Source organism: Nipponia nippon, unplaced genomic scaffold (genome assembly GCF_047370975.1).
Source record: "Nipponia nippon isolate SJK-2023a ecotype South Korea unplaced genomic scaffold, ASM4737097v1 scaffold_6, whole genome shotgun sequence".
Classification (NCBI taxonomy): Eukaryota; Metazoa; Chordata; class Aves; order Pelecaniformes; family Threskiornithidae; genus Nipponia; species Nipponia nippon.
The window spans coordinates 81,776,384-81,790,296 of record NW_028262380.1 but is presented as its reverse complement, the minus strand read 5'-3'; the positions used below and the strand labels follow the sequence as shown (position 1 = coordinate 81,790,296).

The 13,913-nt window shown below is 43.7% G+C and overlaps 1 protein-coding gene across 3 annotated transcripts; it reads left to right on the top strand.

Annotated features, from left to right (window-relative positions):
• Positions 1–613: 613 nt before the first annotated feature.
• Positions 614–13,898, top strand: NAAA (N-acylethanolamine acid amidase). 3 transcript variants are annotated; one of them, XR_015699887.1, is made up of 11 exons: positions 614–892; positions 1,507–1,671; positions 3,537–3,663; positions 4,925–5,015; positions 7,956–8,032; positions 9,413–9,585; positions 10,461–10,523; positions 11,102–11,168; positions 11,728–11,756; positions 12,694–12,869; positions 13,538–13,898. XR_015699887.1 is itself a non-coding variant. In XM_087737192.1 (11 exons), the coding sequence occupies exons 1-10, from the start codon at positions 705–707 to the stop codon at positions 12,767–12,769; spliced, it is 1,056 nt and encodes a 351-aa protein (XP_087593318.1). In that variant the 5' UTR covers positions 614–704; the 3' UTR covers positions 12,770–12,773; positions 13,538–13,898. The 3 variants fall into 3 exon arrangements, 2 of the variants coding, with proteins under 2 accessions (XP_087593318.1, XP_087593319.1); XM_087737192.1 differs by having other exon boundaries at positions 12,694–12,773; XM_087737193.1 differs by lacking the exon at positions 12,694–12,869.
• Positions 13,899–13,913: the final 15 nt, after the last annotated feature.

Sequence of the window (13,913 nt, the reverse complement as noted above, 5' to 3'; positions counted from 1 at the left end):
ATATAAAACCTCTTCACTGTTTCTTTTTTTGCCCTTTTATGTGGACGTGTCCAAAAATTAATGACTTGTGAGGCTTCAAAGGAGACAGTTTTTTGGTTGGCTTTGTGTTAAGGACTAGTGCCTAGTCTCCTCTCTTCCCTTCTCTCCCCCCCCCCCCCCCGTTTATAGCCTAGCAGTGGTGTTGAGGAAGCAGAGAGCTATGCCTGGTTGCTGTCAAGAGGAAAGGAGATTTCCTTACTGGTAAAAATGAGAATATTGGACTCCCTTTTCTAAACTATTTGCCCAAACATAGCAAAAATGTAACATATGTGTTAACCCCCAGCTTTTTGCCTCTTAATTTTGCGTTGTGTTTACGTTACTCTCCGTCCATGGTGTCCTACCTGTAGTCACTACTGGACAGCGCAGGTGGGGGGCCCCGAGGGGAGGCCGGCCGCTCGGCACCCCGGGGAGGGAGCAGGGCGGCCGCCCGCAGGGAGCGCGGCCCACTCGCTTTCTCTGAGGCGATGCGCCGGCCTTCCCGCCCGGCGGGCTGGAGGACGGCCGCTAGGCCGCGGGAGGAGGGCGGTCCCCGTCCGCAGCGCCCTGGGCCGCTGCCGCCATGTCCCGGCCCTTCCCCGTGGGCCGCCCCAGCGCGGCGGGGGCGGTCCCTACCGCTGCGGGGAGGCTGAGGGCCGGGCTGCCGGCCGGCGGCCGCGTCCAGCGCCATGGGCTGCCGGCTGCGGGTGCTACTGGTGCTGCTGTGCGGGGCGGTAGCGGCGGCCCCGGCTCCCCCCGCGGCGGCCCCGCTGCTGTGCAACGTCAGCCTGGACAGCCCCGCCGAGGAGCGGTGGCTGCCGGTGCTGCGGCACTTCGATCCCGCCTTCCTGCGCGCCGCCGTCGCACGGGTCATCGAGTGAGTGCGGGACGGGACGGGACGGGGCGGCTCGGGGGGTGTGAAATGGCCGCCGGCCCGTCAGACAGCCCTCCCGCCCCGCTCCAGCGGCCGGCGGGGCAGCCCCGGGCCCGCCGCCCCTCCCGCCGCCGTGCCGGGAGCGGGACCGGGCCGGGGCCCGCTTTTCCCAGCCCTCCTCGTCCCCCCGCAGACCCGCTGCTGCCGGGCCTGAAGGAGGAGGGCGACGCGATGCTGCGCGGCTGCCGAACTGCTCTGAACTCAAAAATTCGGGGTCTCTTTGAGCGTTAACGCGGTACTACCGCATTATGCACACGCTTAGGAACCTGTCAGGGGATGGACTAGGGAGATCCCTGGCAGGAATAAAAAAATTTTACAAGTAGAAAGCCTGTGCTGAATGTTTTGCTCGAGTTGTGCAGGCTGCTTTTGGGGATGTGCAGAAGGTGATGAGATTGGGCGAGGGATGGGATGCAGGGATGTCGGAGACAGGCGGTCGGTACCGGCTGGGACAGGCTGATGGGAGAAGCGGCAGGCTCCTCGAGTACCTGACTGCTGGGTGTAAGGTGCAAACCTTTTTGTCTCTCGTTCTCGGCTAATGCCTTGAGTGTGTTTTGCAGTGAAAGGGTACCAAAATGGGCCCATGAAGTTATCCGGCTGATAGCGGCAGAATTGGAGTTCTTCATGCCGCAACCCTTCGCGGGGGAAATTCTGGGACTGTGCAAAGCACTGGGAGTCAGTCTCGGAGATGGAGTCCTGCTTAACTTCGCCTATGAATCTACTGCGTAAGTGTCTGGTACTTACAGAATCTGGTAGAAATGGACGTAGAGGTTCCTTTTAGTTCGGCGTGGGAGAGCACACACAAAGGCAGGTGAAGACCCGTGGCAGATGATCTGCACTGTTCGTTCTCATACCGTATCGTGTGTTCAGCTGGAAGGTTTCGTTCCCGTTTGGCAGTTTGTACCCTGAATTGAACAAGAAACATAGAGCGTTTTTTTGTTAGTAACGGTAACATGTAGCTGTTACGTTTTTGCATATGTATATCTGTATAAAATAAGCTCTGCTAAAAAGGAAGTGCCATCTGTTCAAAGTATTTGGGTTCATTTATCTTCAAAGATCACGTAATGTACTCTTGTCATTTAAATTGTCGTATTAGACCGAAAAGGAAACGAGAAAAATAACATTGCAACTAATTATTTTAACCGTTCATCTGAGATAGACTTGCTTCCAAACAATTTTCTGGATGAATGTTCACAATGACTGTATAAAATAATTTTTTTGACTTGCACAATGCAAAATGGACGTAATATCTTTATGACAGCAAACAAAACCTCAGTGGAAAAAATACTCAGTTTCATTGTCCTTTTTTTGCCCTAGAAGGATGTGCAGGAGATGAATAAACACTTAGTCTTGCCTGTGAGGATCTTAAAAAAAAAAAAACAAACAACAAACCTCCATGTAGGTTTTAATAAAAAAACCAGGTGCATACAGCCACTTGTATGCATTTTGATTATTATTTTTCTTAAGGTGTGATACTGAAAGTGCTCTTTTTTTTAAAATAAGGATTAATATTGGATAAGAGAGTCATTTAAATGCTAGCTTTTGTAGTATTTCACAGAGGACGCTTACCATTTTTAGCCCTGGTAAGGCCCATGAAATTTTCAGTTCCTCAGCTTTAACGATACTAAATAAAAAACATCAAACAGGAAAAAACTACTTGTGAAATTTTTTACCTTTACAGTTTTGAAATACGGTCCTATGCATCATTGGAATGACAAACTCATTAACTCCAGAGAAAATAAATTTTGAATTCCCTGCTAATTCAATCTACTTCATAGAAAAGTTTGTTTCAATGAAACTGAAATTGTTATTGAGAAAGGAATTTCAGAGAAGGGGCTAGACTACTACTGAAATGGCCGACACTAGAACAACAACTGATGTTTTCAGTTTGGAAGGACTTTGTTTGAACTTATAATCTAGTTGTGATTAAATATATAAACGGGGTCCAAATTGAAATGAAATAATCTATAGTTGTCAAAATGAAATCCAGAAAGTTTCAGACTGATACTTTGTGGATGTTTTTAGATGTCAGCTCTTCATCTCAATTTAGAAAAGAAGTAAAATGAAATAATGACTTTTTTCCCAAAGTGGAAATGCTGCTTCCCACCTGCTCTGTAATATCCGTCCCGATGCGGACAGTAGTGCGGCTTTGGACTTTCTGAACCAGGTGGGACACGATAAGTTAAGTATTGTGCAGTTTTGTATGTTAGACTCTGTGGGGAAGGACTTTCCCATATGGATATCGTGCATAAGTCATATACGGTATTGTAGTGATGTGTAGGTATGCAGAGCTTCAGTCAAACTATTCTGTGTGTGTTGTCCATCCTCTCCCCCCCCCCCCCCCCCCGCCCAGTTTGAAATTAAAACCTGTAAGAAATTTTATCAAAAAGTATAGGATAAGATTGTTCTCTCAGCTTGGGAAGCATAAGTGTTAATGCAAACTGCTATCCGTATGCTTACATTAGTAAAATACTTTGCAGAAGATACACTCAGTTACTCCTCCTGAAACGCTGAGCTAGTTCAACTACAATATTGAAAGCATTGTCATAGCTTTTTCTTAAATGATTCTTTCTCCTTTTTGTTTCTGAAGGTTCTGTACTAGTATTGTCGCTCAGGATGACAAAGGAAACATTTACCATGGTCGGAACCTGGATTACGACTTTGTCGATATATTAAGCAAGATTACAATTGACGTGCAGTTTATAAAGAGTGGGCAGGTATGATCTGTGGCTGACGTGGCTGGGGGGCATTCCGTGAAGGAACGGGGTATGGTCGTACAGCTGCGTAGGCAGCGGGATTTAGTGTAGCAGTGTGGTTCTGTTGTGGTTTTTCTGTCCCCCCAGTGGGATGGGGGAGAGAATCGGGGGAAAAAAAGTAAAACCCATGGGTTGAGATAAAGACAGTTTAATAGGACAGCAGAGGAACAGAAGATAATAATAAAAATGATGTAAAAGAATATCAAAACAAGTGATGCACCATGCAGTTGCTCGCCACCCACTGGCCGATGCCCAGCCCGTCTCCGAGCAGCGATTGCTGCCTCCTGACCGACTCGCCCCAGTTCATATACTGGGCACGACGTTTTATGGTATGGAACAGCCCTTCGGCCAGTGTGGGCCAGCCGTCCTGGCTGTGCCCCCTCCCAGCTTCTTGTGCACCGGGCAGAGCATGGGAAGCTGAAAAGTCCTTGACTGGTGTAAGCACTGCTCAGCAGCAACTGAAACATCAGTCCGTTATCAACATTGTTCTCATCCTAAATCCAAAACACGGCGCTATACCAGCTACTAGGAAGAAAATTAACTCTGTCCCAGCTGAAACCAGGACAGGCTCCTGTCCCAAGTTTTCTGGATTATTAGAGCACCACAGTCCCTCTCTCTGGGAATGCGGGATGAATGCTGGTTTTCTTTGTTTTCTGGACATCCAGTTTGTGGTGATAAACTGGAACAAATAGAACTACATTATCTGGTATCTCAAGATCATTATTGGGAAGGAGATGTTAAAGAAGAAAAGAAATACTAGAGGATATAGGCAAGAGATCAGTTTTGGCATGGACTGATTCTAAGGCTTTCTTCTAAGGCCTTGTTAATTTTTGTGACCAACTTGTGTGTGTTAGATGAAAATTTCCAAAAATGAACTAGTTGCTAGTGCAGTCCTTGTTAGTGTGATTTTCTTAATATTCATTAGTCCGTTTTGCAAATGGGGAATTCTTTGTTTCTTCCTTGGGTACTTGCTAACTTGAGCAAAACTTTTGTGGCAGTTGGTGATCATTAACAAATTAAATGCAGTGAATTTTGGTCCTCAGAGTCTTTTTATAAATTTACTTTGCAAGTTTTACTGTAATTTAAGGAAGAGTGCTTGAGAGCAACCCAAGGTATGAAAGTCACAGGAAGAAGTAGAGGATCCAGCTTGCAGAATGTTGCCTATATTGTAAGTAGTGTTCTGTTGCAGAATGCTAAAATGCTGCATGTTTCCTGGTTTCAGATAGCGTATCAAGGCACCACGTTTCTTGGATATGTAGGCTTGTGGACCGGACAGAGTCCACACAAGTTCACGATCTCCGGTGACGAACGAGGTAAAATAAATGTGTCCTCCACACTTGACGTTACGTACGCTATTTCCATTGATTGTTGCCTGCTCTGGCCCTTCTCTCGCTTTCTCCCAGAGGGAAAAATACAATGAAGGTTGCCAGGAAGGAGCTGAAATGCAACGACTTCTCTGGCCCTCGGGGGGTAAAAGCACACATGCTGATAGTTATTGGCTGCTGCATAGGAGAAAGACCTTGTGTATCAGCACAGTGTTATCTGAGCTTGAAAAATGTGAAAGGAGACAGAGAACCTTGGGGAAAGCCTTAAGAGACAAAATAAGGTCGTCTGTTCAAGAGACACGATTGGAGATGGCAGAGTAGGGGTTGAGAGAAAAAGATGCAGTTGTGTATAGCAAATCAACAGCTGCTTTCCTAATTCTCTGTCCCCTCCTCTGTATTCCATGTTACTCGGTCCTTGTAAGGCAGCTTGAAAGAGAGGATGGCGAGAGAAGCGTAAGACCGAGAGATCTAAGGGAAAGGCAGCAGGGCTGGAGAGAATGCATGGAGATACTGGGAAGGTGGCTGTGGACAAGACTGGTAGTAGGGGAAAGTTGAGAGATGTCACTACTGAGAACTAAAACTTGACAACAGAAGGGCTTGTAACAGTCAGGAAGGCAGAGGAAGGGTCACCGCCTTTTCCATCAGCGCTTCGGTTTCACAGGTCTTGATAGCTATGTCCAACTCAGAGCTTGGGTTTGCCTCTTCTGTCCCTTCCCCTCTTTTTTTCTGTTCTTTTTAAGAAGTAGATGCTTTTTGCTGTTCTTGATTAGCTGTTTGTTAGAACTGGAAACAATGTAGTCCGAGTTGGAACCAACATCTAAAATAAATGTTTATTTTTCACTTGTGGTTGTGGTAATAATTTTTCTTTTAATCTTTTTTTTTTTCTTCTGTCTTTAGTTTTTGAAATTTTTTTTAGATGCTATGCAAACACTATTCACTGTATATGTTATATATATTCGTTATCTCTCTGAGTAGGGATTCTACTATGGAGCACATGTACCTTTTGATTCCTGTTTCCTTTGTTAATACTGCTTTGTTGCATTCACGAGATTCTTTCCACAGTGTACACTCATATTTTTGTAAGAGCCTGCTTCTGATGCTAGTGTAGTTATTTAATCCTTTCAAAACTGGATTGTCCTGTGCTGATAGCGAGAGATGCAAGCTGCTTTTAGTTCATACGAACAGCACCTTGGAAATAAAGTCTTAAGCGTATCGAGCCTTTGCAAAAGGCTTGATTTAGTAAATCTTGCGGACCCAAGTCCTGTGTCTGTGTACAGGCACAATTTGGGGACGAAACCGGTGCTGTCCTGTTCTCCCTGCTGTTTCTCAGCAGTGTGCTTAAGATAAGGATCATCTGAGACAACGGTAAGGTGGTTGAGTCCGTGCACAAACCCATTCTGTTCTCCCGATTCTGATAGGGAAATCAAGTCCCGCAAACTTCTGTGCGTGATGGGCCCCTCTTGTCCGTCAGGAGCTGATGTGCCGTCATCCACCTGCGCACCTCGACTTCAGTCCCTTTTTAACTACAGACAGTAGTAATTCACTCGACGCATGCTCTGCTCCTTGAAATCAGTTGTTGCTGACTGCTTGCAGATTCATCTGTTGCTGTACAACTGAACTAAAAATTCAGGGAAACCAGCATGTGAACGATAGCTGAAAGGGGGATGACTTTAAATGAGGGTGAAGGTCTGTCAAGTGACAAGCATATTGTTTCTCCTGGCTTTTTCTGGTTTTGGCGTATGAATAATTATCAACTTGACCTTCTGTTTTTCTTAGTTCTCCTAATTTTCTCCAGTAACGCAGAAACACCACCACTACCTCTTTTTAGCTGTTTCACGATTTCTGTGTAATTTTTCCTGTTGTAATATTTCAGTAAGATGGATAATGAGGTGATTAATGCTAATATCTGAGCTGACAGATGTAGACTGTTATATGAATAGACCTACAGTCCTTTTAGAAATACGTGTTTCAAAGTGCTAGTCCCTGTTACAGTCACCTTTGACTCTTCATTGCTTGTCATTCAGCTATGAATAAAAATGGTTTACAAACTGAGCAGCTAGCAAGTTATCAGTACGGGAAGGAATGTGATCATTTTTGATTGAAACTGCTAGCGCTGACAAGTTCGGAGAGATACTGCGTATTCTCTGTACAGTGCTGAACACTGTCGTCTTTATTGTCCGCTGTGTCTCAGACTCCCTACCATGTATGGCACCCTCTTATGGCACTGGTCACAGAAATATTGTACCTCTCGGAAGACACCAAAAAGCTAAGATAACGCTGAGATGCTTTCTGGAAAGCAGGGGTGTTAATCCAGCTGCCCTGGTTGAACTTCAGCTGGGATTATGGCGTCTATTTATATTTCACCTGTAGTTCCAGTTAGATGTTAGGTTCTTTGTTAGCCCCTCTCCTGAAATGCTGACATTTTATGCTGATAGGCAGCTGCCCTGTTTCACTGAGGATTTAGCTTTCTGTGGTGCTTCGGTACCCAAATCTAATGATACAGAGAACTGATCACTTGAAAGACAAGTTTTGTAAAATGAGGGCTCGCCAGGGTGTGTTAGGCTGGTGATGCAGCACATCCTACATATTTTCTGTGTAGATATCAGTGAAGTAATACAAAAGAAAAGGAGCACTATGAGCATTCAGTGTTCTAAACAGTGCCGATAAGCTCAAGATGGTACAGAGGCTCTGATGAGTTTGAGACGGGGTGTGCTTTTTCGGTTTGGTATAAGCTGCCTAACTTTGATGTTTTTATGATAGCGGTATAGTTAGAGAATTAAAGCATTTGTTGCACCGATCTTGTGTAATGCGGTAGAAGAAAAGATTGCAGGGCTAGAGATGGGACACAGAGAAGAAAGGAAGGCGGGAGGATAGATTTCACAGAGCGTATGTAACATGCACGTATAGTAATTTTTCTTTTTTGTCCAGAGGGCGGTAGATGGTGGGAAAATGCAATAGCTGCTTTTCTGAATCGGAATTACCCTGTCAGCTGGCTTGTCCGAGACGTAAGTGCGCTGAGTTACTTTCTCATATTTCATAGAGATGTAATTTGTACTTACAAACTCTTGGTAAGTTTGATGTTACAACTTTTAGTTTCACAGAAAATTCAATAAATTGCTAAGTAAATGCATTTTGTAAGAGGGAATATGTGTTGTCCCCAAATTGTCAGCGTTGTCATATACGTCATGAGAGGGAACTGCAGTCCTTCAGGGGGGTGATCTCTAATCAATGCCAAAAGTCTGTGAGAAGCTGTGCAGACTGCCTTCCTAGGGAGTATTTCAGGTAGCTGTGATTGGTAATTCAAGAAATTGAGGCAGCTGCGGTCTTAGATGGTTAGTGTCTGGCTCACTGGTTATTTTACACTACGTTTGATGTGTTACCGTATTAAAAATGCAGAACTCGCTGGTGAGCGGCAGGAGTTAAGAGTGGTGTTTTGTATAGCACGTTTTATGGTATTGTGTTAGGGTACTACTGAGATAAAAGAGGTCTGCTCCTTCTCAGATTTGTGAATTACAGTAAATATGAATTAAATGGTTTGTACGTTAGCTCCCTGCAGAACTGCAATGTCTACTGGAGGCTTTATTGTTCATACTTTTTGAGTTTGAGATGTGACTTCAGGCTGTGACTCAAAACTACTAGCTGCAGTGTTGCTGTCACAAATAATTAATTGTTTTCCAGGGCTTTCCCTGAACAATTTTGTTTGAGGCATGCTCTCCGTATTGGTTTTCAGTTCCTGCACAGCCTTCGTTTTTGAAGATGTACTTTAGTAGGTTGTGGCCCTGTGCCTGAAAACAGTAGCTTCCCTGGCTGTGGTGGAACTGTCGTTTTATGCTAAGTTGGCCACCTGGTTATGGCAGGAGAAGCCAGGCTTGCTGTAAGCAATGCCTCTGCCTTATTCACCATTGTTACCTAAGTCCTCTTAAAGCACTGGCAAGACAAGGATGTGGAGTGGGGGATTTTTCCACCCCTTTCATCCACTTTGATCTATCCCATCGTGCATGTTGGAAGACCTTGGTGAGGACTGAATTTGCAGAGCATGGACAGGCCTCTGTCTTTGAAAAAAGCTGAAAATCTGCCATTCAGCTTTTCACCATATACATATGTGTACATATCTTTGCGTGTGTAAATTTACTGTTTTCTTTGAATATTTGCAAAGGTGGGATTAATGAGTTCATTTACTAGTCATACATGTTTCATGTTCATATGCTAGTCGGTTTGGAAAACAATTTCTATTTTCAGAGAAATTGTTTCAAGTAGCACTTCAGCGGCAATTGCCATTTTCAAAAAAGCTGGACCTTTTCTTTTTAAGATGTCCCAGTGCTTGTTTTTGTGCTTGACCATGCTCCGTGATCTTTCTTTCACTGTGATCTCCCTTTTTGCATTAGACCCTGAGCAGAGCAGAGGACTTTCAGTCAGCTGTTCTCAGACTAGCAAGCATTCCCATCATTGCTGAAGTTTACTATATTGTAGGAGGCGTTTCGCCCAAAGAAGGCATGGTCATAACGAGGAATAGAAGAGGGCCAGCAGATCTCTGGCCTCTTGATCCTTTAGGTGGAGCGTAAGTAGAAAAAAATGTTTTATTTTGCTTTTTTCTTGTTCCCTCCTGAGTGATAGGCAGGGTTAGTGACACAATTTTCTTGCCAGACCCAGGCTCATCTCTTAATAATGCTTATAGCTGGAGAGGGAAAGCTTGAAAGCCTCTGAAAGGAACCCCAGACCCTTCTCTTCGAGAAGGAATCGCACCACCCTGTCAGGCTGGGGCAGCCCAGAGGGTCAGGGGTGGAAGAAGCATCTCTATGTGTTTAATTTTCAGCCGGATTCCAAAGGAGACAAGAATTGAGAACTTTTCCTGTCTGTCAAGTCTTGCACCAGTAAATTCAGCACTTGGAAATTAGTTTTGACCCAATGTGGCAGAAAGGTTGAAGGCTCAGAAATAACTGTTCCTATCAATTTTGTGAAATCACTGGCTTAGTAGATGAAGGAGATCCTAAATAGTTGCCCTGCTGTGAAAAATGGCTCATAGTGACTGCAGTCAGCCAGTAAATACGGGCTTGGCAACAGCCAGAGGGCCTGTTGGCTCCGTGTACTCCGAACTGTATGCTGCAGGCTGCATCGTACGCGTACCCGTAATCTTTCCTCCGATCATCTCTTCACAGGTCTGATCTTGCTTTTATTGTAGTCAGTAGTAGTTTTGCCACTGACACCAGCAGGAGCTCAGAGATTGCTCTTTTTTCATTTGTGTTCAGTAGTTTATGGCAAAGGCTGCTGTGTGTATAGGATCCCTTCAGTTTACACCAGACACAGGAAAGAGGCTTTTGAGGGAGGGTGTTTTTTTTTTCCTTTTGGCAATACAGAGATACTGATTCTTGGCCTTTATTAATGACCCGCTGATTGACCTTTTGTTTGTTTTTGTGTTTGTGTATTGTGTTACAGGTGGTTTCGTGTGGAGACGAACTATGACCATTGGACTACCCCTCCTCCTTTTGATGATCGAAGGTAAATCTAATTTGGAGCTCTGTGGTGAGATAACACTTTTCTTTTGAAAAGCTTAGAGACTTGGGTGTGTTCTTCTCTGAGCAGGTGTTAGCTTGTTGAGCTGGCAGCTTGTTCAGTTCTGTAATACCACTCAAAAGGGAACGAGGAGTGATATTCACATGTGTCAGAGGAAAGTCTGTGTGGCACTGAATGGCATGAAAGATGAGAAATTGCAAGGATAAAGCATGTACCAAAAATTTCCTTATAAAGCAAGGTTTAGTAGAAGTTGAAGGATTTAGATTCACAGTGAAAAAGTATTTGATGGCACTAGGAAAGTGCTCGCAGACATCATACAATCTTTAGGTTGTATAGTATGCAAAAAGCTGTTGGCAGATTGCCCGTTGGTCCGTACTCAATGGTGTAGTAATAGAGGAGCTTCAGCAATGTGAGACTAGATTCAGTCACACAGAACTCGATTATTTTAGGCCAAAGCAAGCATTTCAATGGAAAGGCATTTAATGAGAAATTACTCGTGTTGGTGCTTTGTAACCTTTGGAACACTGAAGTGTGTTTAACGATACTGCGTTGTTTCCCTGCAGAACTGCAGCCATCAAAGCTCTCAATGCTACTGGACAGCAGAACATCAATTTTGATACACTCTTTAAGGTATTTCTTTTAAATTCTGAATTGTGACTTGGACTTAAAATTCTTTTTCAAAGCAGAAGTGCAGTGGCATTCTCGTCAGGGATTTAAAAGCTGTGCAAGGAAGGCATCGTGAAAAACGTGTACCGCACACCCGTCTCTGCAGAGTTTAAGACCGATAAGTTTGTTAAAATGTTTCTGAACTACCTTGCGTAGGCATTTCCTAATAGTCTGCCGCTCCAAGAGGAAAGTGCAGGAGGTGAATCCCATCACCATCATCTTTGTGCAGTTCCTTATTTCAAGCACAATTGTAAACATTACAGGAAGCAGATAGTGTTAAACATGAGTGATGTTTACCAGTTAGTTTTGAGAACCTAAAGGTTGCATATTTCAGTGGGCTTTTTAAAAATATTTTTGTAAAATGGTTTGATGTTTAAAGAAAAACAAACAAACAAAACCAGCAAGAGAAATCCTTGACTTTGCATTATTCCTTTGCATAACTTCATTGTACTGCTGTTTCTAAATAGCCTTTTACTTCCCTCTTCATTTACCAAAATGACAACTCTTCAAACTTTCTGTACAGGTGTTGTCAGTGAAGCCAGTCTTAAACAAGTAAGTATTAGATTCAGAGATGTTAATCAGTGCCTCCCGCCATGCCTCAGGCCACTTAAAAGTCAACCACAAACTTGCTTAGGATTTTCCTATCCGTCTGCCTGAGTTTCTTGCCGTTTCCCAGCTTAGATTTCAGCTTGTGCCCGTGGCACTCTGCACTTCCGCAGCACTCTTCCTCTTTGGTCTGCTGCTCTAGCCAAGAAACTACTTTGTTAGGCCCAGTCTAGTAATGGGAAGTTCCTTTGTAGTAGTGAAACAAATGACTGCTCACAGGAGCGGCGGGACTTTCTGCCGAGTCATTTGTGCTTTTCACTTTTGGATCTGTGTTAACGCTGCAAATGGCTTTCTCTGGAGTTTCTGATGTAGTGCTGCTTGATGTGTAAAAAGGAAAAAAAAAAACACCAGTAAATGGGGACATAGCTTTTAGGTACCATTTACTGGATTTTTGAAGAGAGATTTATTTTCAGTATTCCATTATGATTCTGCATTGTTCCACAGACTGCACCTTTGCAGGTCATCCTGTTTTGTTTTATGTGGAGCTCGGTATATACCCTGGATCGGTTGTTTGCATTAGAGCTTGGCAATGGCTTCTTCAAAGTTAATACCAGGACCTCCTTTCCTCTGTCTTGTAAACGTGAGGAAATTTGGAAAGGAGAAGATTATATCTGTGTGACTGCTAAGATGAGCGATACTGATTTTTTAATACAGTGATCAAATGGATGTTGAAGTACAGTTCTTTTGCTGTGGGGAAAAAAATACTAAAAATTTGTGCCAGCAGCCTTCATTTTTATCAGTCTCTTTGCCACTTTTTCTAACGCTTCTGTACCTAAGCAGAACATTTGTTTCCACTAAAATTTGTTCTGCTGCTTTGCTAGTTTTGTAAATCAATCTTCTTGCCTTTGGAATGTCACTCGCTCTTTTGCTCTTTCCCTACCAGTAACACAGTGTATACCACGCTCATGAGCGCTGCGCTTCCAGATAAGTACCAGACGTGGATCAGAACTGTGAAGTGAAGAGGTGTGAGTAGCATGCTGGTACTCCTAGCTACTTGTACTTAAATAAAAATTTCAGCTGAAGAGTCACTGAGGGACAAAGCACTGCAGTGGCACGCAGGTGACCTGGTCTGAATTCCTGATTGTCCCCTTGGTTTGCTTATCGACCTTGGGTAAATACCTTCCCTTGTTGTTTTAGAGAGAGTTAAGTGTCGACTTTGTTAGCAAAACCCTTGGAGATGATCTTAGGAGAAGTGCTTTGTCAGAGAGGAAGGGGGGGTGTTGTTGGGACGTAGAGACAGAGGTTCCCTCTGTGAATGTTTTAGGTATTATTTTTAGCGGTCCCACTACTGCGATACGTTTCACACGTACTTGGCACCACGGAAGACCGTGCTTAATTTGTGACAGCAGTTCACAGGCGACTGAATATTAGCATCCTTTGAGGGTTCTGTCTGGTGAATGTGCAGAAAAAGTCAAAGGGCTTGAGCTCACCAGGTGCCTCATGCAGTAGCTTTAACGTGCTCGGAGAAAGATAGGAAGTTACGTTCATTTCTATTCTAAGAAACTCTGGTTGCGTGGTCTTGCCAGGAGCACAAGAAGCTGCATTCCACTTAAAATAGGTTTTTAAACTCTTATTAGTATTAGATTTGTAGCAGTTATATTGGACACTCGATTTTAGCAAGAGTAACTCCTTTCTTTTAGAGATTCTGAAGAGTTTGTTTCTTTCTTAGCTCTGTACAAACCTGTGCTCTCTTATTTACCTATTGTTCTATCTTTTTATTTCAACAGACAAAATGAGTGAAAAGCTGAAGCTTTCCAAGACTGGCATATACTTTTAAAATCACTCCCACAAGCAGTACAGTTGTTTTGGCTTATTAATTGTATGAACCATTCAGGAAATAATGACTTGTTAATTCTTTCAAGTGTTGCAGATGATACTGTTAATTAACTATAATGGAAGTTTGACTTTATTGTAACTACGCTGATGCTCTAGCAGATGTTGATGGCTAAAAATTGCTTTTACTGTTTTTGGAAAGAGTTGTGCAACTTGAATGTACTTAGGTGCTGACTAATAAAAAAAATTTCCTATATTTTGCATGGCCTGTAGGTCTGAACATAATTAAATAAAAATACACAGCTGATAGCTTGATTTATGAAGATCTGT